Source organism: Aspergillus terreus, genomic scaffold (assembly GCF_000149615.1).
Source record: "Aspergillus terreus NIH2624 scaffold_10 genomic scaffold, whole genome shotgun sequence".
Taxonomy (NCBI): Eukaryota; Fungi; Ascomycota; class Eurotiomycetes; order Eurotiales; family Aspergillaceae; genus Aspergillus; species Aspergillus terreus.
The window spans coordinates 379630-399816 of NT_165933.1; the positions used below are offsets into that span (position 1 = coordinate 379630).

At 52.2% G+C, this 20187-nt stretch overlaps 8 protein-coding genes across 8 annotated transcripts; 3 read left to right on the forward strand and 5 right to left on the reverse strand.

Annotated features, from left to right (window-relative positions):
• Positions 1–3300: 3300 nt before the first annotated feature.
• On the reverse strand, positions 3301–4106 carry derA (putative ER-associated proteolytic system protein Der1; the record flags this gene model as incomplete). Its single annotated transcript, XM_001209667.1, has 2 exons — positions 3301–3861; positions 3918–4106. The coding sequence occupies 2 exons, from the start codon at positions 4104–4106 to the stop codon at positions 3301–3303; spliced, it is 750 nt and encodes a 249-aa protein (XP_001209667.1).
• A 686-nt stretch (positions 4107–4792) lies between these two features.
• On the forward strand, positions 4793–5419 carry ATEG_06982 (histone H3 family protein; the record flags this gene model as incomplete). The annotated part of the gene is made up of 2 exons (XM_001209668.1): positions 4793–4985; positions 5073–5419. The coding sequence occupies 2 exons, from the start codon at positions 4793–4795 to the stop codon at positions 5417–5419; spliced, it is 540 nt and encodes a 179-aa protein (XP_001209668.1).
• Positions 5420–5984: 565 nt separating this feature from the next.
• Positions 5985–8869, reverse strand: ATEG_06983 (uncharacterized protein; the record flags this gene model as incomplete). Its single annotated transcript, XM_001209669.1, has 5 exons — positions 5985–6826; positions 6880–7532; positions 7579–7694; positions 7823–7933; positions 7982–8869. The coding sequence occupies 5 exons, from the start codon at positions 8867–8869 to the stop codon at positions 5985–5987; spliced, it is 2610 nt and encodes an 869-aa protein (XP_001209669.1).
• A 524-nt stretch (positions 8870–9393) lies between these two features.
• Positions 9394–10578, reverse strand: ATEG_06984 (uncharacterized protein; the record flags this gene model as incomplete). The annotated part of the gene is made up of 1 exon (XM_001209670.1): positions 9394–10578. The coding sequence occupies one exon, from the start codon at positions 10576–10578 to the stop codon at positions 9394–9396; it is 1185 nt and encodes a 394-aa protein (XP_001209670.1).
• A 1621-nt stretch (positions 10579–12199) lies between these two features.
• On the forward strand, positions 12200–13716 carry ATEG_06985 (putative hydrolase, alpha/beta fold family; the record flags this gene model as incomplete). Its single annotated transcript, XM_001209671.1, has 5 exons — positions 12200–12979; positions 13036–13193; positions 13240–13320; positions 13375–13498; positions 13549–13716. 5 exons carry the CDS (start codon positions 12200–12202, stop codon positions 13714–13716), a joined length of 1311 nt encoding a protein of 436 aa, XP_001209671.1.
• A 563-nt stretch (positions 13717–14279) lies between these two features.
• loc1 (66S preribosome component LOC1) lies at positions 14280–14782 on the reverse strand (the record flags this gene model as incomplete). The annotated part of the gene is made up of 2 exons (XM_001209672.1): positions 14280–14438; positions 14504–14782. 2 exons carry the CDS (start codon positions 14780–14782, stop codon positions 14280–14282), a joined length of 438 nt encoding a protein of 145 aa, XP_001209672.1.
• A 451-nt stretch (positions 14783–15233) lies between these two features.
• ATEG_06987 (putative NADH-ubiquinone oxidoreductase B14 subunit) lies at positions 15234–15845 on the forward strand (the record flags this gene model as incomplete). Its single annotated transcript, XM_001209673.1, has 3 exons — positions 15234–15276; positions 15374–15435; positions 15618–15845. The coding sequence occupies 3 exons, from the start codon at positions 15234–15236 to the stop codon at positions 15843–15845; spliced, it is 333 nt and encodes a 110-aa protein (XP_001209673.1).
• A 590-nt stretch (positions 15846–16435) lies between these two features.
• On the reverse strand, positions 16436–17032 carry ATEG_06988 (DNA-directed RNA polymerase core subunit RPC19; the record flags this gene model as incomplete). The annotated part of the gene is made up of 4 exons (XM_001209674.1): positions 16436–16569; positions 16626–16702; positions 16759–16850; positions 16907–17032. 4 exons carry the CDS (start codon positions 17030–17032, stop codon positions 16436–16438), a joined length of 429 nt encoding a protein of 142 aa, XP_001209674.1.
• Between the last annotated feature and the right edge of the window lie 3155 nt (positions 17033–20187).

Consider the following 20187-nt stretch of genomic DNA (forward strand, 5'->3'; position numbering starts at 1 on the left):
GGAAAGCCCGTGGCTGGCGATGCTGGTCGAGGACGAATCGAGTAGAGGATGGGGGAAGGAGTGAGAGACCAATGAAGCGAGACAACTTCAATTTGAGTTGATTCGAGAAATGAGGTGAGGTCGAGGTGTCGAAAGAGGAGCTATTGCCAGGGGTCGAGGGAGTAGACAACACGCGGAGAAGAGAACCGGATCCACAGATCTCCTACACAAACAGGAACACCACCACAGAGACTTTTTGTCGGAGGATAAGAAGAGAGAAGAAAAGGAGGGAAAGGGAAGAGACGAGACACAAGAGACGGTGTTCAGAAAACTCCACCGGGTGTTTTTTGTTGACTCGGACGGTTCCTTTTTGGAAAGCGAAGAAAGAAACGCTCGAGCCAGTTGGCGCGCCAGAAACGGGAAAGGACTGGCAGAGAGAAAGTTCGGCCACGAGCCGCTAGGCTGCCAATCGGCCGGTCCTAATAATAAGGCCGCGGAATGAGGAACCAGGGGCAGCGGGGAGGACTGAGAACTACTGTCTGTAGTGTGTGTAGTGTGTGTAGTTGGAGACGGTCGAGGGGGTGTTGATCTAAAGAGGAATGGAAACGATCCAATGGTTCAATAATAATAATAACAATAGTGGGAAGTAAACAGGGCAAAGGAGTGACCAGAGTTAGGCTGGAGTCGGCGGGGAGGAGAAACTAATTAAAGGAGGGAGGAGCAAAGGAATGAACGACGCCAGAGAGCATCCATAAAGCTAGGCATACAGGGGAAAGCCAGAGGGAAGAGAAGAGTTGAGCGAGGAAAAGCGAGCGAGCGAGAGACAGAGAGAGAGAGGCGCAGCACCAGTGACGGCCCATGGTTGCGGGAGGACCCTATGAGAGACACGCCCCTGGGCAGAGTGGAGCCAGTGGGGGGCGTCAGCCTCCGCCACAGTCTTGAAGAATTAGTTACATACGGAGTATATTACCTACAGTACCGGTATATAACTATCCTAAAACCCACTGCCAGGAATGTATACTTATATGAATTATTTATCTGGTCTCTATTCTCTGAAACGCGATGTACTACCTAGCTGTTTACGAACCTACAAGCACTCAAGTAGAAGGAGGCATTCCCTGTGGCGTTCCCCCTAATTGGCGGTTACCCACCGTGGAGAAGAAAGGCACTAACCTTCTTTGGGGTTCAGGAGACAATGTGGATGGGGGAAATTTCTCATCCCAAGATTACGCACTCCCTCCGCCATCCTCTGCTGTCCACTGGCTCAGGCTGGTGGGTTACCGTGGATAAGCTTCATTCTCTTCGTCGCCTCGGCCGGAGAACACCTGCAATCTATCTATCTGCCTAACCGCCAGCGTCGTCACCCGTACAGAACATGATCGATCCATGAATAGTACTTATTACCGAGTGCAATTAATATGGAGCGATTGGGCCCGCTCGTACTCGCATTCGCACCCTGACTTATCTCTCCGACAGGCATCCAGATAAACTGTTGGATCTATTAATAAATCTCACCAGAAGACGTAGACGAGTGCATCTGTCTGAATACTGTCCGATGTATTGGGGTGACACTGCAGAACACAAGGAATCCTCGTCGAAGAAAAGAATGCCATTCATAGCATTATAGGGTTTCTGCCTCAGGCACCTCAAGACATCACATGAAAATTTCCTCGATGAATACCCTGGGTACGAACCCCAACAACCAACCTCCATACAGCCCACAATACGAGCATCGTGGATTTTTCTCCCGTCACAAAACCCACGACCACTGACCACCACTGATCGTCCCAAAGATCTTCGCTGGATGGAACCCGTCCACCACTGGCTCCATCGCCACTGACGGCGAAACGCCGTATATCGTCGACTGCATGGAGAACTTACGGAATACTCTGGAGTACACCCCACTGCGCATGACTGGCCGAATCCCTGGTTATGTCCTGTTCTTGGTTTCTTCCCAAGTTGGGAATCTGTAACAACACTGCCACCTGTCAGATTGCTCCCCCACCGCTCTCTCCACCACGGCACCCACCACCGCACGTCCGATCGCCAGATACCCCAATCACCACGCCTGTTGCCATACTGGTGGTCTGTCAGACGCGTGGAAACTCCAGCGCCTCCTTGGGGATGAGAACGTGTTTCAGCTTTCTCCGGCAAGTCCTCCCAGAACGAATTAAGCCCTTACGTCAGGTTCATCCGTGTTATGTCTGTGTGCTGCTGCGATCGTCCACCGGGGTCGGACACCTGCTCCACCTTGCTTCGTCGTCGCTTTGACCGGTCCATCTTCTCCGCACATACTATACAATAGATACTCCGTCGAGGCTGGGCGGCGGTAAAGGTCTCTCGGCGCTCTCAACTACTTACGTAGACCGGAAATAATAAGATAACTATAGAAATTGCACACAAGAGCACCCCGCATGGATGACTTGTTCTTGCTGAGCCTTACGTATACCCCGGACGGCCTGAAACTCTGTAGGTAGTTATCTGATAGGAAACGGCCTGCAGATAAGCTTATCCTTGATGGAACAGGAGTGTCTTACTTCTCTAGTAGACGTCTCGCTACGCAGAAGTGACATACCGTACTTCTAGCTCATCCGATAATGACGGGCTAATACATCCAATCTACCAGGACACATTGACAACCCCCACGCCTTTCTGCCACTCAACAATCTATCATTATCTCCCTTATGACATCATCAGGGTGTTCAGTCCTCTTGCCATCCTGGCGGTGCAGGGACATGCTGGAGGGTCATGTCGTTGACTATTTGCAGTGTTCGGTCATCGTTTACGATCAACGTGGTTGGTCTACGGAGACTGCATTGGTCGAGACGTACATAGTGACCAAGACAGGACATTGCATGTAGTCGACGATAGAATTCATCCAGATGAATCTATACTATCTACCGCCTAGGCCAAACATATTGTCATCCCTGAACAGGCTATTGGGCATATGCCCATATCATTACCTAGGTAGCCACCACACTCAATACTGGCACTTGCCGACCGTCCCAAGCGGACCGACAGTCTCCCACACCATAAGGACAATGTCCCTTGCTTCAAGCTTCCCCAGACGCGATGCCAACTCATCAGCATTACGTTGGCAGCATCCAGCGAACAGTCTTCGCTGTCGCATCACGGACCCAATCCATAAGATCATTCCTCAAAAGCCGCAGGGTCCGCCGGCGTAGGCCTCGCACGGCAATGCATTTCAGCAGACATCACAGCATGTCGTTTGAGAGTGGCGCCTCTTCTTCAACCACACGCAGCCAGGCGCATGTTGGAAAAAGTAGAAAGTAGTGCTAAAACAATCCAACCAACTGCAATTCACCGGACCTCGGGCGCCGCAGCCGCCGCAAAATCGCGATTCACGTTCGCTGCATCCGCAGTCGCCTGTCTGGGCGCGTCTGTGCCTCGTTCGAACAGACGTATCCACCACGCGGGCGGGTCGAACGGGCGATGACCACCGTGGAGCGATGGGTACATGTCGTTAAAGAAGTACCACACATGGCCGACGACGACACCGCAGATCTCGTCCTTGGGCACGATGCCGTGCACAACGAGGCTAAAGGCCATCAGCACCCAGGGAAGATAGGGCGCGGTGAACACCAGCAGGCCGAGGAAGCTCAGGCGGGTCTCGGGGTTGCGGCGACTCCAGATGTAGACGAGACTGGAGGAGAGGGCGGTGCCAAGGAAGGGCAAGGAGAGGAAGGGCGACAGGCAGAGGAGCGATGTCATGGCGTAGAACAGCAGCCAGGAGAAGTGAGCCGGGGACCGGCCGGAGGATTCCTCAAGGAGGCGCGAGTACCGTTGCAGAAAGAAGACATGGAAGAGGAGGTCGAGATTCAGCGGACCGAAGTATAGAAAGGTGGTCAACAGACGCCAGTACTGTTGCCCGAGTCAGTTCCATTCAAGATTAAACTTCAGAGCTTATGGCGTCGTACCTGGGACTTGAGGAACACCAAACGGAAGCTGTAGAACAGCTGGAACGCCGAGATGATCTCGCAATGGACCAGAACGGAGGTGGCAACCGTTGCTACTGTCCACCAGCGCGTTACTGGGGGCATCTCATAGAACCATTGTTCGAGAGGGAACTGGCCTCCCTGACCTCCATTACCCCAGATGGCGGCCATTACGTCGCAGATGGGGGACGGCGGGCCCTGTTGATCACGAGCGATAGACGAACCGAAGGCCCAAGCAGGGGCAAGCAAAACAGAGAAACAATGACCGAGTGAGAGGGAGGGGGGTGACAAGTTCCCGCGGGATTGAAATAGACCGGTGAATTTAAGACGTTCGATGAGAAGCTGATACCAACCGTCCAGGTGGCCTTTTCCTTTGCGGGCGAAACATCATAGGTCATCGATGCCTGAGTCTTCCCACCCCATATTCAGGCATCAACAGCTCACGTGCTTTGCCGCGCGCTTCCCCCGCGCGCTACGCGTCAAGAAAAAGGCGAAGGCTGGGCGCGTTGTATACGGAGAAAATAATGAGCATACCAGCCCCCTCCATTTTCTCAATTCACCCTCGTTCCCCTCCGGCTTTTTTCCCACTCTCACCTGTCATTGACTCTGTTTGACTCTGTCCCGTTGTCCGTCGCAACTAGCTACAATAAGCGACACTGTTTGCCTCACGCGTCGGCCAGATCACCACACATCGGGGATTCGACCACACCAGCCCCCTCGGATGACCGCATCAGCAATCCTCCCCAGACAACAAAGACAGCGCCCCGACCTGTCGCCGACGCGCCCGCGCCCCTCGCATATCAATTGAGCCTCCCGGCTTTCCCTCCGCAGCCCAACAACCCACACACCACCACACCATGCCACCCAAAACAGGGCGAGGCCACAAGATCACCGCCGCGCCCCGGACAGAGGCAAGCAGCAGTCGTACCACCGCCGCCGCCGCCGGCCCGTCGACGGCGTCGCCGTCCGCCCACAGGGTGCGCAAATCCACCGGACCATCCAGAGGCGGGAAGCGACCGGCCGGCGCGCCGAGAGACTCCGACGTTCAACGTATGTGACCACCCACCCGCTTTCGCAGCGCATCGCAGCGCAGCGCGCCAGATCGAAACAAACTCCCCATGCTAACGTCTTGACCAGCCGGCGATCCCACCCCGACCGGTCGTCGTCGCCGCTACCGACCTGGCACCGTCGCCCTCAAGGAAATCCGCAAGTACCAACGGTCATATGACCTCCTCATTCAGAAGCTCCCCTTCGCGCGACTCGTCCGTGAAGTCGCACTCGATATCCTCCCCGCCGAGCGCGGCGCCGAGCTCCGTTGGCAGTCGCATGCCATCCAGGCCCTCCAGGAGGCCGCCGAGGCGTTCCTGGTGCACCTGTTCGAGGACACGAACTTGTGCGCCCTGCACGCGAAACGAGTCACCATCATGCAGAAGGATATCCAGCTTGCGCGACGAATTCGCGGTGTGTGGGGTGGTTTGGGCTAGTCGCTGGGCTGGCCGAGGCGCAAAAAGACAATTGAGAGTGCCGCAGAGGGTGTGGATCGGCTGAGGACGTTTTTGATCACTATAATACCATTGTTCCTCGGTGCTTTTGTTCGCGGGAGATTTCTTGTTATAACTGTCTCGGGCCATCATTGCTTGTCCCGGACTTGTTGGTTGGTGTATAGGTTGCAGGCGTATGAGAGTTCGGAGTCATCTTCGGAGCGGGTGCTTCTTGGTGTTCTCGATATCTTTGTTTCTTTTGATTTTGTGGTAGTTCCTTGTGTGTCGGCCCAGCGCATGTATATTAAGGCAGTGAATGTCAAGTCATTTCCGACACAGACGTGATTGAGTGCTCAACTGACTATTGAAGTACGAAACTGGGCGTAGTACAGTGCATAAAAGAAATACTTCATTGCTCATAACCTTGCATGAACCCCAGTGTCTCATTGCGCCAGGTATCATCCCATGCACCGGACCTTAACGTGGTATCATAGATTAAATCAAACTTGTACAACGACAACGGGGAATAGGAAGGAAAGAATCAAAGATGGGAGACGAAAGAAATCAATCAACAGGCTCGCTTTAGCGCCTCCGGCAGCCCATTCATCACACGATGGCCCTCCTCGCGGACACCCGTGGCCTCCTCATTCTTTCCCTGACGTTCCAGCGTCTCCGCCAGCATCTCGTCCGTAACACTGACCCAGAGGCGGTCGTTGGCTTTCTTGGCCATGGCGCGTCCGGCGCGGGCACTTTTCTCGGCCTGTTCGCCGACCACCCCGCGAAAGTACTTCCAGCTCATGAATGTCAAAGTCATGCAGGTGATCTGGCTGTTGCTGATCGCCGTGGCAGACTGGAGCGCCTGCTGGAGAAACTGTTTCGTTTGAATTGTAGACTCTGTCTGCACGGTGGCACAGACGAAAAAGTACGCCGCTTGTATATACTTGTTGGGACTGCCCTTGCAAAGAGACTCGATTGTCGCCAGCAGTTGGTGGAGCTGAGAGTGAGAAGGATGGGTGGGATCCCGCAGAAGGAGTACAGTGTTCAGCGCAGCGAGGATAGCAATGTCACGGCGAGGGTCGTTACGAGCAGTCTTACTCGTCGAAGAGGACAGTGACAGGGCTGGGGACTGGAAAGCATTCAAAGCTGTAGTCAGATCGCCGGTGGCTTGAGCGATGGTGCCCGCTGCATACTCCATCAGGCACTGAATGGAATCGGGAAGACTGTCACCCAGTTCCTGGGCCTCTTGTCGGAGGTCATTCAGCGTTTTGCTAGCTAGATCCCAGTCGGTGCGGCCACACGCAAGGAACACTTGCTGAAGGAGTAAGTTACAATAAAGGACCCTGCGCCACTCCACGCGCCTATTTGCGGTGATCATGGACTCTGTTATTTCGTGGGGAGCTTTGAAGCTTCCTGTCGAGGTGTTAGGTTGAAAGACCTCGGATGACAAAAGGAGACGGCCTTACCTTGTATCATGCGTATCCCTTCTTGCAGGAACTTTTCAGCCTTGCGGCCGTCATAAGAGTTCTTACAGCAAAGTGTAACGGAGCTGAGGAAATAGCAAAGGGCATACAAGTCGTGCTGTGGTAGCCAGTTGAAGCTCAGCAACAGGGTGCCATTCTGGACCTGGAGAATATCCCCGGTGTCAATGGAGGACGGTCCAGCCGACTTGCCATTGAGAGGGATGGAAAAGGACCCATCAGGGCGCCAATTCGGATCATTGAGCCGCTCGTCCATCATGTCTTGCAGGACCTTTAATTTTTGTGAAGACTGATTAATGTCATACTCGAGAAGGCTGCAGCAAATGTCGACCATCTGCACCAGGGTAGTCAGCTGCGGGATGTTGCGCAGCTCGTCATTCAACTGATGACTGCGAGCGATAGCCACCGCGCGCTGCGCCTGCTCAATTGAATCAAAAGTGGTCCCCTGCTGTAGATGGGCAAGAGCTTCAATCACGGCGGACATGGCCGAAACAGCTTTGTCGCCATTGCGATTGGCCATGGTGGAGATTTTATGGAGGTGTTGCAATGCGGAAACCGAGTCCTGGTGGGCTGGCGCAGATAGTGAGAGGGAAACACGAAGAAATCGAAATGCGTACTCCCAGGCGGAATGACGATATCTGTATTTATTAGCCTCGATCGTGTATAGAATTGTGAGCACCTCACGCTTCGACATCCTGGATCATTCCGTCAACGGCCTTCATCGAGGCTTTGGGATTTGTCTTATGAAGCATCCGCGCTAAGAGATGTTGCATGCTATATTTCAAGTCCAACATGCGATTCTGCAGTTGTCAGTATATCAGTTCAAGATCTGCCGGAACAAGGCCACCACTTACTCGTTCACATAGATCAATCTATGGAATCGTCAGCAACCATACGTATCAAATCACGCGCAGGGAACCAAACATACGCCTTTACTCAGGGCAGTCTCCGCTTCGAAATCGTTCTCAGTCTCCTCGAACAATATACGCGCATATCGCAATCGTACAAGGGCCTCCATCCGGGGTTGAAGTCGCCAATTCTATATCTGTCAGCAGTGTTGTTTTCCGAAACCGCCATCTACACCCACCTTCAACACAGCCTCCAGGCAACCAAGTCCCGTCGCAACAAGCTTGTAGTATTCTTCAACTTCCATCTCCCTCCTCATTAAGGCAATCATCGTCCCCTGGCTGTGGGCCGCGTTAAGATATTCGTCGGCCATTGCCAACAGCAGCACCTGGTAATCGACGGGCGTCTTGGCGGGCTTCTGCGGGGACCGCTGGCTGTGCTTGCGCTGTGTTTGCTCCTTTGAAGGGTTCCGCTGCACCTTCTGATGCACTTCGGGCGAGGGCGCCGGAATCAACACTTGGGGAATGCTCTTCGGTGATGGTGCTGGGGGAGTTGCAGCGACCGGTCGAGGCTGGACAGGCTTCGGCGTCGTCTTCGGCGCTGGCTGCGGGGTCGGCTGCGGTACAGGTTGGGGAGTCTCTCTATAGCCTTGGTTTGCCTGGTTCGGGCTAGGAGCGGCATAGTAGGTCGACGGGGTAGGGGTACTCGTAGGGAGGGCTGGTGAATGACTGCTGCCCGCAGCAGACACGGCGGATTGCCCAGCATATTGAGACGTCCCTTGGGTGAATCGCGAGGGAGGCAACGAAGGCATCGGGGGTTGGTGAAACAGATCGGATGGGTTGACATATTGCTGTTGCGGTTGCTGTTGTTGCGGCGGGGGCGGCGGTTGAGGTTGAGGCGGATGTGGATGCTGATGCTGGGGATGCGATTGCAGTTGCGGTTGCGGTTGCGTGTGGGGTTGCGGTTGTTGGTTATATGACTGTACATAGGTAGGATATGTCGGGATCATGACCTGGGGATAGGCCATAGGCTTGTTATATTGATAGGGCGAGCCATTTTGGGGAGCATTGTTGTACAGCAACTGCTGCGGTTGGATGGTCAGTTGAGGCGGTAGGTTGGGATGTTGCATGTACTGCGGAGGATATTGTCCGTGGTGGGGTGGTGGATAGCTCATCGCCCCAAGACACAGATTAAGGACATCAAACCAGTCACAGAGGAGAAAAAGGGGCGTACGAAGAGTTGCTGTTGGGATGGTTGAAGGTCATCGAGACAATCGTCTTTGGTTACCCTTTTGGTCCGCCGCGGACTTTTTTTCCGTTTGCGCGTCGGGGTCGGATAAACCCCAAGGCGGTGAGACAACGCGACACCTATGTTGTACGCTATCTAGAGGTGGGACTAACGCAGATACTCGATAGTATGACAATTCTCGTGGTAACAAAGGGTATACCCATATAAACACCCAGGAAATCCACACACAAAAGCAAGACATATCCCGATACACTAAACAGCAGATGACAAACAAATATCCAACACAGGGCCTTCCCTGAACAACGCCTGGTCCATCTATGTGAGAGTAATGCCGGTGTACAGTGTAATATTCCCAATCATTCAATCATCAGTCCGCGACTTCCATTCATCCGTCACCTGGTCCTGTCAGATCATGTTGATTGATGAATATAATTGATTCATCGACTGATCTTGCAGCCCAGGTTCAAGGATATCCATACCTAACGTGGGGGCACTGTTCAGGGGAGGATGCTCCCGGACAGTCCACGGACAGAGCTCACTGCAATTGTCCACGTCGATCGTATTCTCGGCTGGGTGGATGCGCTGCGACGCCCACATCTGGTCGGGAAGGGGCGTCGTTCCTCCCAGACATCTCTCAGTCCAAAAGAAGTAGATCGCCTTGCCGGACTCCTCTTCCACACGACAGGGCTGTTTGCGGGGGCATTTCAGAGCTGTGCCGCAGCTGTTGCATACCGTGATGCGCTTGCACGAGGAGCAAAAGCTGTCGTATATTCGGCAGATAGTGGTCTGACAGACACTTGAAAGCCACAAGTCGACGGATCGATGGGCGCATCCAAATCGAGGCGTCATGTACTCCTCTTTGCCCAACTGTCCGGAAGCCGTTGACAGGTGATACTCTGTCTTGACCATAAGCTGGTCGTGCTCATCCAACTCCGGGTAAATGTCAATCGCCAATTCGGTAGCACCGTAATGCTCAGTGCATGAGTGCCAACAGAATCGGTTCTGGACTCCGGTTCCAAACTGGGTGGATAAAACGTCCACGGATTTCTGCCGCATTTTCAGTAGCTCGACAAGATCAAGAGTATCGCGGTACGTCAGTTTTTTGCACGGACACAAATCAACGATTCCAGCCGATTCTCCCAAGTGACAAGTCCGTTCTTCGGCCTTCCGTCGCAACTCCCGAGACGGAAATGCGCTTCGTGGATGGAGCTTCAAGCATTTAGAACAGGCCCACCACCTACTGTTCTCGAGCAAGTTGATCAGCTGCCATCGAGGCGTGACGAAATTATGTCCATTCCGGTAGTGGTGAAAGAGCGGTGCAAAGTCTCTGTTGAAATGCAGGGACTTGGAGTCTAGAATGGCGCCGGAGATTGCGTATAGTCGCTTGCAGGTCAAGGCGAGACAGGCTTCAGGTAGAACCGTGAGGTGTGAAATGATCTCCAGGATGAGCTCTGTAGGTAGTTCCAAAAGATAGGACCGTTTGGGCGATCCACTCTCTCCCTTCTGCCTCTCTTCGAGGTTTCGGGTCCAGCGGTTCATCTTGGCGATTAACTTCAACTTCTCTGCAGCACGGCGAAAAGTATATGCCATATCGATCGGGTGCGAGACCGGATTGACCATGGATAGCTGCTCCTCAAGGCTGAAGGAGCCGGCGAACCGATTATTGGCTATGCTCTGGGGCCTTTGTACGGTGCTGTTTTGGAAAAAGGATGGTCAGGAGTTCATAGATCAAAGGAGAACCAGCGTGCTGCCTGCTGGCTCTGGGGATTCATGGTGTATATAGAAACACGAGGATGGAGATAATCAAGTCGCACACCGCGTGACAGAGACCGGCGCCAAAGGAATAAGAACGCAAAGGAGGGCCTTTTGACCTGGGCAGCAAACCGCCTATATGTCTACAGCCTTGCACGCAAACGGAGCACGCGCCAGGGTCACAGCGGAGGCAGCGTTATCAGTCTGTCCACCCGAGCACGCATCCTATGCTCGTTCGTGGTTGGTCGAGACAGGATCACTGAAGGTGGGAGCCGCATCCAAAGGCACAACTACCGACAGCAACAGGCATGTACTGGTGGGGAATTTTGAGAAGAATGAATACAACCATGTCGATGATGGCATCCGGCCGCTTCTTACTAGAGCTTCCGCATTCGGAAGCCCCGCTCTGCCGCATCAAGCGCCGTCTGGGAATTCCCACGGGCCGCAGAGTCGGCGACGAGAGAAATGTCGATCCATCCGCAACAGAGAAAACCCCAAGGGGAGAGATATCGAATGCAACTGAGCCACGAGCTGAAAGTGTCCGGTGACATCGACGTCGCATGATCGGGCAAAGCAGTCAGTCGTCGATCCTTTTGGAGGGTCGTGATCACGTGGTGATACCATCAGGATAAGGTGCTTATGTCATTATCGACTCGTCGATCACTAATCAAGATAGAGAGAGCTTAAAGAGGATTGAAGACTAGGTAGGTACCTCATGAACATGAAACAAGACTACAAACACAAAGGAAGTATGATGCGGGACTAATCTGGCATTGTGGTTCCGGTTGAAGATACACACATATCATCTTATGCAGCCAGACGTCACTTCGGCTACTTATTGAGCTTACAGGTTCTTAAGTATGTAGGAAAAGAAGCCAAAACAAAACAGAACAAGGCATAGAGAAAAGTTATCAAGAGAATCCGAGTTCTGTATGTCGAAGGGACAAATAGGTAAGGGTCTGGCGCATTGTGCCTAAAAGAGTACTCTGTATGCAGGCAATTGGAGATACCGAGGCACAATCGATTGTTATTTTAAGGTTCGGCCCTATCAAAGCCTGAGGCTTGCCACGGTCTGTCGATTCAACACATCGTTGCAAATTTCTCATCTCCAGTCACTCTCCCTACTTGAACTGCTTCATTCACACATTAATTTATACATTCTTCTTTTCCTTCATTATTTCTCCTCCCAGAGAGGCAGTGGCTTATGTAAGGTCGCTGCGGATCGGATCGGATCTCCATTCATTCATCTTTTGTCATTTGGTCGAGCCAAACGGGAGAAAAGCCACCCTTGCGGTGTATCAAGACCTCCGTGACAGAGTCAGCTCTATAGTCGCCAGCGTTTTACCATTGCATATTCTGTGGTTCATTATTTGGTTGATCAACTAAATCGGCCGTTTCAGAGCGCTGTTCTGATTCCGTCCCGTCTTCCAAGATACAATTATCTACTTACCTTAGCCTCATGGCTGCGGGCGACTCATCCGGCTTACTTGACTTGTTCCCGGTATCCATTCTCCTATCCGGGCTGTTCGTTATGGGTTTCTTGTCGTGGATGCGCCCTACAGGCCGAGTATCGTTCTATAATGCAAAGGATAACAGCCTTCGTCTGACCAAGAAAATTGGCAAGTCTGGGTCCAAAGAGCAGACGACATTGGCAGATCTTTGTCGGAGTGCGACCCCCACAAAATGCCAGCTCAACCCTTTCCTTTTCAATGGTCATCTGCAGACAGCGTGGACGACGATGAAGTTTGACAATGTGCCCGTGTACTACAAACGTCGGGTACTACAAGCCAACACCCCCATGCTCACTGGTCACTTTGCAGTGGACTTCGTGACCGAGCCGTACGAAGTTCCCCAGGATGGCCCGAGGACTGATCCGGAGAGGAAGTACACCCAGCCGTCAGGGTTACCCGAACGGACCGCTTTCTTCACTGAGGAAGAATTCGCTGCTCTCCCGTCGGATGACACCAAACCTATGCTGGTGGTGCTTCATGGCCTCAGCGGTGGCTCGCACGAGCTTTATCTGCGCCACGTTCTTCACCCCCTGATTGCTGATGGAACCTGGGAAGCTTGCGTCGTCAACTCTCGAGGCTGCGCTCAGACGAACATCAGCAGCGGCGTGCTCTACAACGCCCGCGCTACGTGGGATGTGCGTCAAGCCGTTCAGTGGCTGCGTCAAATGTTTCCGAACAGACCACTTTTTGGCATCGGGTTCTCCCTCGGTGCAAATATCCTGGCTAACGTAAGTTTGCTTTCCCCGCCATTCTTAGGGCCTGCATGTCTAACGAGCTTTGTTAGTACCTGGGAGAAGAAGGAGATAAGTGTCTATTGAAATCGGCCGTACTGGTTGCCAGCCCATGGAATCTTGAAGTCAGTTCTGCGAACTTGCAAAGCACGTCGATCGGCCTTGCGTACAGTCGAGTGATGGGATCTAGCATGAAGAGGCTTTTTGAGGCGTATGTATGCTGGCATATTGAATGGGTCTCTTCTAACCGCAAACAGGCACGTCGACGCAGTCTCCAAGAATCCTCGCATTAATGTTGAGGAGGTGCGGAGCATTACTTACTTGCACGAGTTTGATCGGTAAGCAACTACTATCCTAGCGAGGAGACATAGTGGCTGATTTGCTACGTCTAGGGCCGTACAATGCGCTTCTTGGGGCTATCCCACCGAGGGCGCGTACTATCGCGATGCCGCCTCGATTGATACTATGCTGAATATTCGTATTCCCTTCTTCGTTGTCCAGGCGGAAGACGATCCGGTGCGTTATAAGATACCGCGCGTTCAAGTAGCCGATTCTAACGTCTAAAGATCGCATCTGCCAATGCACTGCCATGGCAAGAGATCAAGCAAAACCCCTACGGAGTCATGATGACTACGTCCTGGGGTGGGCATCTCGGTTGGTTCGAGCTTGGAGGGGACCGATGGTTTGTCAAGCCGGTAAGTTCACCACTCTTTATCGGCCATGAAGCAGTCTGACCCCTTCCGGTAGGTAAACAATTTCTTGAACCTTATGGCTAAAGATATCGACCTTGACACTCCGTTCGTGGTTGAGAACCCGGAGAGACTCCCCGGCCACATTCCTAACCACGCCGATCCCAGCAAAGAACCGGACACCGCACCCAAGCCAGACTTCAACCCAATTCGACGGAAGCTGGACATGAAGCTGGCGGTGTCCAAATGAAGTACATGTTTCGCATGCGCACGTCGAAGATTTGAGCTGGATATGCAGGCAAGATTCTCATGAGTTGTCATTGATATCACGGTTTGTTGAACACATAGACCAGTGCAAACGCCAGAACCCCATCTAGATACATAGACTATAGACAGAATGCTTTTTACAAAACTCTTCAAGCAAAAGAAACGCTCTTTCTTTTCCCCTTTGACTTCGAAGACGAATCATTAGTTTGGGCCGTTGTAGAAGCTGATTTCGCGTTGCCATCGCCCTTGTGCTTCTTCTTATTACGGATCGAGTCCTTTGCCTCTTCCTGCAATTGTCATGTCAGCGATCCAATCAACGGCATCAACGATGGCAACCAATCTCAACCTACCAGCTTGGATTTCTTCTGCGCTTGCCTGGCCTCAGCCTCCTTCAACTTGGCTTCCCGAATCTCTTCCAACTGACGAGCCTTCATCATCTTGGACTCGATCTGGCCTTCCTTCTCCGCATTGACAATAGCAAGAATAGTCGCCATACCCTCCTGAATATCCGAGCATAGTCAGTATCATCGCCGACATGGTCAATTGGAGAGAAAGTAGAGCGTACCGGATCATCAACGAAAACCTTGCCCTTCTTCTTTCCCTTGGGCTTCACCACACCAACCGGCGTAATCGAGTTAAGCTTCGGGAGATCTAGCTCGGCCTCGCTATACTCTCTCTTCTTTGTCTTCTTCAACTGCGACGCTTCGGTGCGTGCCTTGGACTTGACTTCCTGTGGCGGCGGGCGCTTGGCGGCCTTCTTCTTGCTCACTTTCGACGCGGAGGCGAGGGGATTGCTTTTCTTCGAGTCGGCCTTGCCCTTGGCAGAGCCTTTAGTTGGCGCCATTGTTATCGTTTAATATACTGAGGTGTTGTCCAGCACGTGGGAGAGAAGGTGTTTGATTAATCGGCGATCGAATGCGCGGGAAATTTTCAACGGGCGATAGTTGTGTCCCGGTCGCAAGGATAAGGGAGACAGACGGTGACAGTAATCCGACCTTCAGGAATGAAACAAGACACAAAATCAATCAAGATAATCAACCTTGAACATGGAGCAAAAAGAAAAGTCCCGCGTGAAGGAAAAGAAACCGGTCCATCGCAAAGACAGAAATTTTTGAAACGGGCAGGCGGTGAGACGGGCAACGCCGGGCGGACCATCGAGCGTCACGCTAGCCAACCTCATTCTTCCTTCCCTCCCCCAGCGATCCCACGGCCCTCTGTCTGTCCCCTCTCTCCCCTCCCTCCCAGGCCTCGTTCTCCCCGCCAGTCGTGCCCATTGTTGAATTGCCTCGTTCAACATGACCATCAACCCTACCTATCTCGCGCAGCGCACGCGCTCCTGTACGTCCTCCCTGGGACCCGGACCCAGTCCGACACTTAGAAATTGCCGCGATGTCAATGGACGGAATGGATAGCTAACCTGTCTCGCCTGCTACAGCGGTCAACTGGGCCGATGCCAGACGTCGTGTCCTCAAGTCGTACAGAGAATGGCTCAGAGCGGTCAGTGACTCCCAATTGCTCCTATCTCGCCGTGGATGAGCCCGTCCGTGTCATAACATCTACCATCACCTACCGCATATCGATCTCGCACCACTCCAACACATTCGTCCAATTACCCCTACGAACCAGGATCAACAGTCACACAGTCAACCAGGATGGAACCAGCATACTGATGAGAACAGTCCCCCGAGATCCAAACCATGTACTCTCTGAACATGCCCGTCTCCGCCATCCGCACAAAGGTCCGCCAGGAATTCGAGAAGCACCGCTACGTCAAGCAGCTCAGCGCTGTTGATGTGCTGCTGTTCCAGAGCCACGCCGAGTTCCAGGTCAGTGACCCTCGTCAGCCGGATGAAGAGAAAGCCAGCTACCCGGCATCTATTTGTCCTGCGGCTTTGTTATCTTTCTAAACCCGGCTTCCGACGCACAGATGCTAACCCAGCTTATAGGAGACTCTCAACTACTGGAAGCAGCTGTCGCATGTGATGAAGTACTTCCGGCCAGAGGAGGACCCCGGTGCCCGGCTACCTCCCAACTTTATCTCTGGCTTCCTTGAGGGCCGCAATTAAATCGATTGTCTCGTTTCTTTTCCTTTTTCTTGTTTTCTGCATGCATCGGAAGTCCTCTGTATTCTGAGGTGGCGCGATAGAGTGCTATGTAAATATTGTTGAACTAGCTAACGTGAGTCTTGGTGTCAGTGCATGTAGTTATCCAAATAGGTACCTAGATAGATGGGTTGACCTCCGAGTGATCTCATGCATCAACTGGATATGCATATTGCGCACAACCTCCTTACAGTGGGCATCCCTCACTAATAGTGGCCTATGCTACGTATCGACACAAGATAAAAGGACTAGGTCATCCAACAATGCTGAGTTGCAAACACGGGAAAAAGACAGTCCAAACCCACGGCATAACTCATGATATATACAACGCCAAAGACAAAACACCCGGTCTACACAAAGAGACATATGCACGCCACTCCAGCAATAACACGAAATCAAGCGCTCATTTTGTCGGCCTCGGCGGCATTGAACGCGTCGCGCGCGTCTGTAAACTTCTCCGTCACAACGTCGCACAGATCCATCAGACTATCCAGACCCTTCTCGAGGGCTTCGACCGCATTCGTCGTATCTGGTCCGTCAGCTGCTTTCCTTTGCACAACACACGACAAAGGAGCGTAGACTCACCATAGGTCTGAATACGCAGGTTCATCTTCGTCTCGGACGGGTGGGGGATAGTGTATCCGCAGAACTCGACCTGGGGGCTGTGGTCACCAGTCAGCGTGCCTCCTCTTGTTAGAAATGCAGACAGCAGACTTACTTCTTCATGATGGCGTATCGCAGCGCATTGCCGAGCGTGTGGCCCTCGCCTTCAAACTGGAACGAGGCGGCGGTTTCGGTGGCGCCGGGGAGCTGCTCTGGTTAGCCATGGTCGATCTTCGGACTGAAGCTGAGGCCTGGAGACGAACAATGACGATGCGCTTCTCCTCCAGCTCCAGCACGTCTTCCTGTTCCAGCTGCTGCTCTTGTTCCTGGGGCGCGGCGGCGTCCATCATGGACTGGTCCTGGTCCTGGGAGTGTACGGAGGAGGGCATGGTGTAGTATGGCTCGAGGGGAGTGGAAGTACGAGGGGTCGACGGGGACTGGGAGCCGAGCAAATCACACGTGGAAAAACCCGGGGGAGGATACGGTCGTCTGAATGCAGATAAACAGGTCGATCAACGGCAATGATATAGCGAGCAGCTGTCGTCGCAAATTCGCGGATCGAATTCGGCGGGAGAAAAATGCGAAAATTGGTTATCGATAGAAGCTGGGTTTGACCGCCTTCCCGATGGGGACCGCATCCCACGCGGCAACTGGTCAATCCAGATGCATACCGCTCTATCGTTTCTTTTCAGTCTATGTATTTGATGTTATACTCCGTAGGTATAGGAAATATTTCTGATGTCATGCTTTGGGCTTCTATATATACCTAGAAATTAACACGCAGCCCGAGTCCCCAGTCTATGTGTCCGAGAGGCTCTCAAGAGGGCTACATATATTCTTGCGCAGCCCTCCAGTGCCGACAGTGCCACAATATATCGTGATGACAGAGCTATCGACCGCTGGCATGCACCTTAATACGGAATTCAGCGTCTAACTGATCTGACAACTGGAATTCCATCAGACCAAGTACTTGTGCGTTGTTGTTGTTGCTGGGAGTCACATACTATTAAGGTTAGCTGCTGGAACAGGGTACATATGGAGCCCCATTTAGACAAACCTCCATACAAAACCCAGATTGGCAATGCAGCTGCTGATGCCAATAAGCAGAATAAATAGTGCCGCGATTCAGGAACGCCAAGCTAAAAATGAACACCATAGGGTTGTTGTCCAGACAGGACGGTATTGCGATCGGCCCAAACCCGCTCGCTTGATGGCTCAACGCAAAGACCACCCCACGTCCACATGGGAGATTAATATAACCCGTTCACCCGCTCATATTATTAGCAACAGTCCGTGCAGGCAATGGCCGTTTCTGTGACGATAGGATTCGTCGACTATTTAGTTCGATTGAGGAGAGAACTGACTCGAGCAGGGCCCTGAGAGTCAGTAGTGTCTCATAGAGAGACCCCTGCTTGGCAGTATGGGATGATTACTCCGTATTAATTGAAAGGAGAGAATACTATCGCGGTACGAAGTCCAAAACATATCACCGCGACAAAACCGGTTCATCGGTTCATGCACGAGTGATTTGTGGATGATGGCCACGTTGTCCAGCAGAGAAAATACTAAATGGATAGATACACGATCTTCGTGCTGTCAACTGGATCCACGAGAAAACCCGATCTTCCCCAGGACGGAAAGGCAGGTGATAGAGCGAATTCCACACGACCCAGAAACTAGTGGTTCATCGAAATGATGGCAGCTCAGTCCGGGCTTGTAATTTGCAAGGAACACACGTGGGCCCGCCGAACAGAGGACGATGAATGGCACGACGAACGCTTGGGAAATTGGATCACGATAATAGTAGGATGTGATAATAATAATACAGAGGACCCCGTAATAACAGCAAGACAAAAGAATGGGATTATCATTTGCGTCGGATGGGTCTCGGCATATGAGTCGTGCCTTTGGTTCTGTCCCCGCGATCCGCGAATCTCTCCGATGACGGGCTGGAAATAGAAACAGTGTCCAGCGTGCTGCTCGAGTCGTACGCACGAGGTGAAGATTCATGCTTTCTTGGATGTATGATTGTACTCCGTATGTACCTGTAAATCCAAGCGAAAACAAAGACGCTGTGGATGGAAGAGTGATGGGCCCTGGGTCGAGACCCCTACTGCGCCGGGACGCAAACTAATGTCTAGCGCACATCCCCGACAGGACCGAACAAGCATTGGCGCTGCAACCACCGCAGGGATTGGATCCCAATCTCAGCCCCCGGATGGAGCGGTCTGCATTCGGTCTGTCTGGAACAGACAGGATTTGGTTTGTTCGGGAGGGGATGTCTTGGGATTCGGCCTTTTGAGGGATTCCGGATGGTGATGGAGGTCGGGTCGGAGTTTCCTTGCTACATATGTACAGATTGTTGTAGCAATCGTTGTCTACATGACTGTTTCAGTAATACTTCGTAGTCCATAGCAATAGTAAACCTAGTAGTAGTAGGAGTAGTAGTAGTCGAGGGATGTCGGCCATTGGAGTGCCTTACTACTGTACTCCGTCCTCTAGTGGTTCGTTTCATCTAGGCGAGGATGGCCGACTGCCTAATCGAGCATGCGCTGCGAGAAGCCGCGGGATTCACCTCCGGGTTCTGGAGGAGCGAGAGGAGATCTAAGTCCGACGATGGTTTTCGGTAGAGGAGCAGTGACAGAAGTGGTCGAATGCCCGCGATGGTCAGTCAGAACGATCGGCTGCCAAACTTTAAGCAGGAAGCACTGATCCCGTCCAGGCTGGATTGACAATTGACAATTGACACCACCACGACCATGGAGGGGGATCGATGACGAATCAGGTGGCGGTGGAGGAGGATGAAACAGAGGTCCCCGATCCAGGTCCATCGGCGATCTTGGGGTGGTTTGATGGTTTGGTGGAGGGGCTCTCGACTCTCAACTCTTGAGCGACTTTTCATGCCTCGAGAGAAGACACCATGGTCCGCATGGATGTATGACAAACGATCAATGCATTTGGCTGCTAGTTAGTTATTGTGGTGAATTGCTTTATCATTTTAAATCAGCTCGATAGAGATCAAGCAACTGAGGCTGGATTCATGGGTCGGAGCTGGACTATTGTTTCCACCAGTTTGGCGCCGGTGGATTCCAGAGGGACCGTGTTACGGAATACCTAACTAGTACTGTAGCCATGTTTACCTAGGTACACAGACATAAGGAACTTGCAATAAGGTACCGAATGATCTTCTACAAGTATAAAGAAAGAATTGTCATTATTATTTTATTACTCCGTATTCTTATCTGGCGATCATGAGAATGGTAGAGTTAGTATGCTGTACTATAGATGCGCATATCATTTGATGAAATAATTATTTTCCTGTGATATACCTAGTAAGAATAAAGGAATAATAATACAAAAGAAAAGAAATAAAAGAAAAGAAATAATACTGTAAATAAAATCAGCACTAATCGAGTGTCACATCATCGCGGGCAGAAACAAACCATGTCTCAGGCAGCCCCAATCAGCCCTCGATCAGCATTATTTTCAGGAGTTGGATGGATTCCACCTTGATTACTATTGTTTTCGATTATTATTAGGTCGT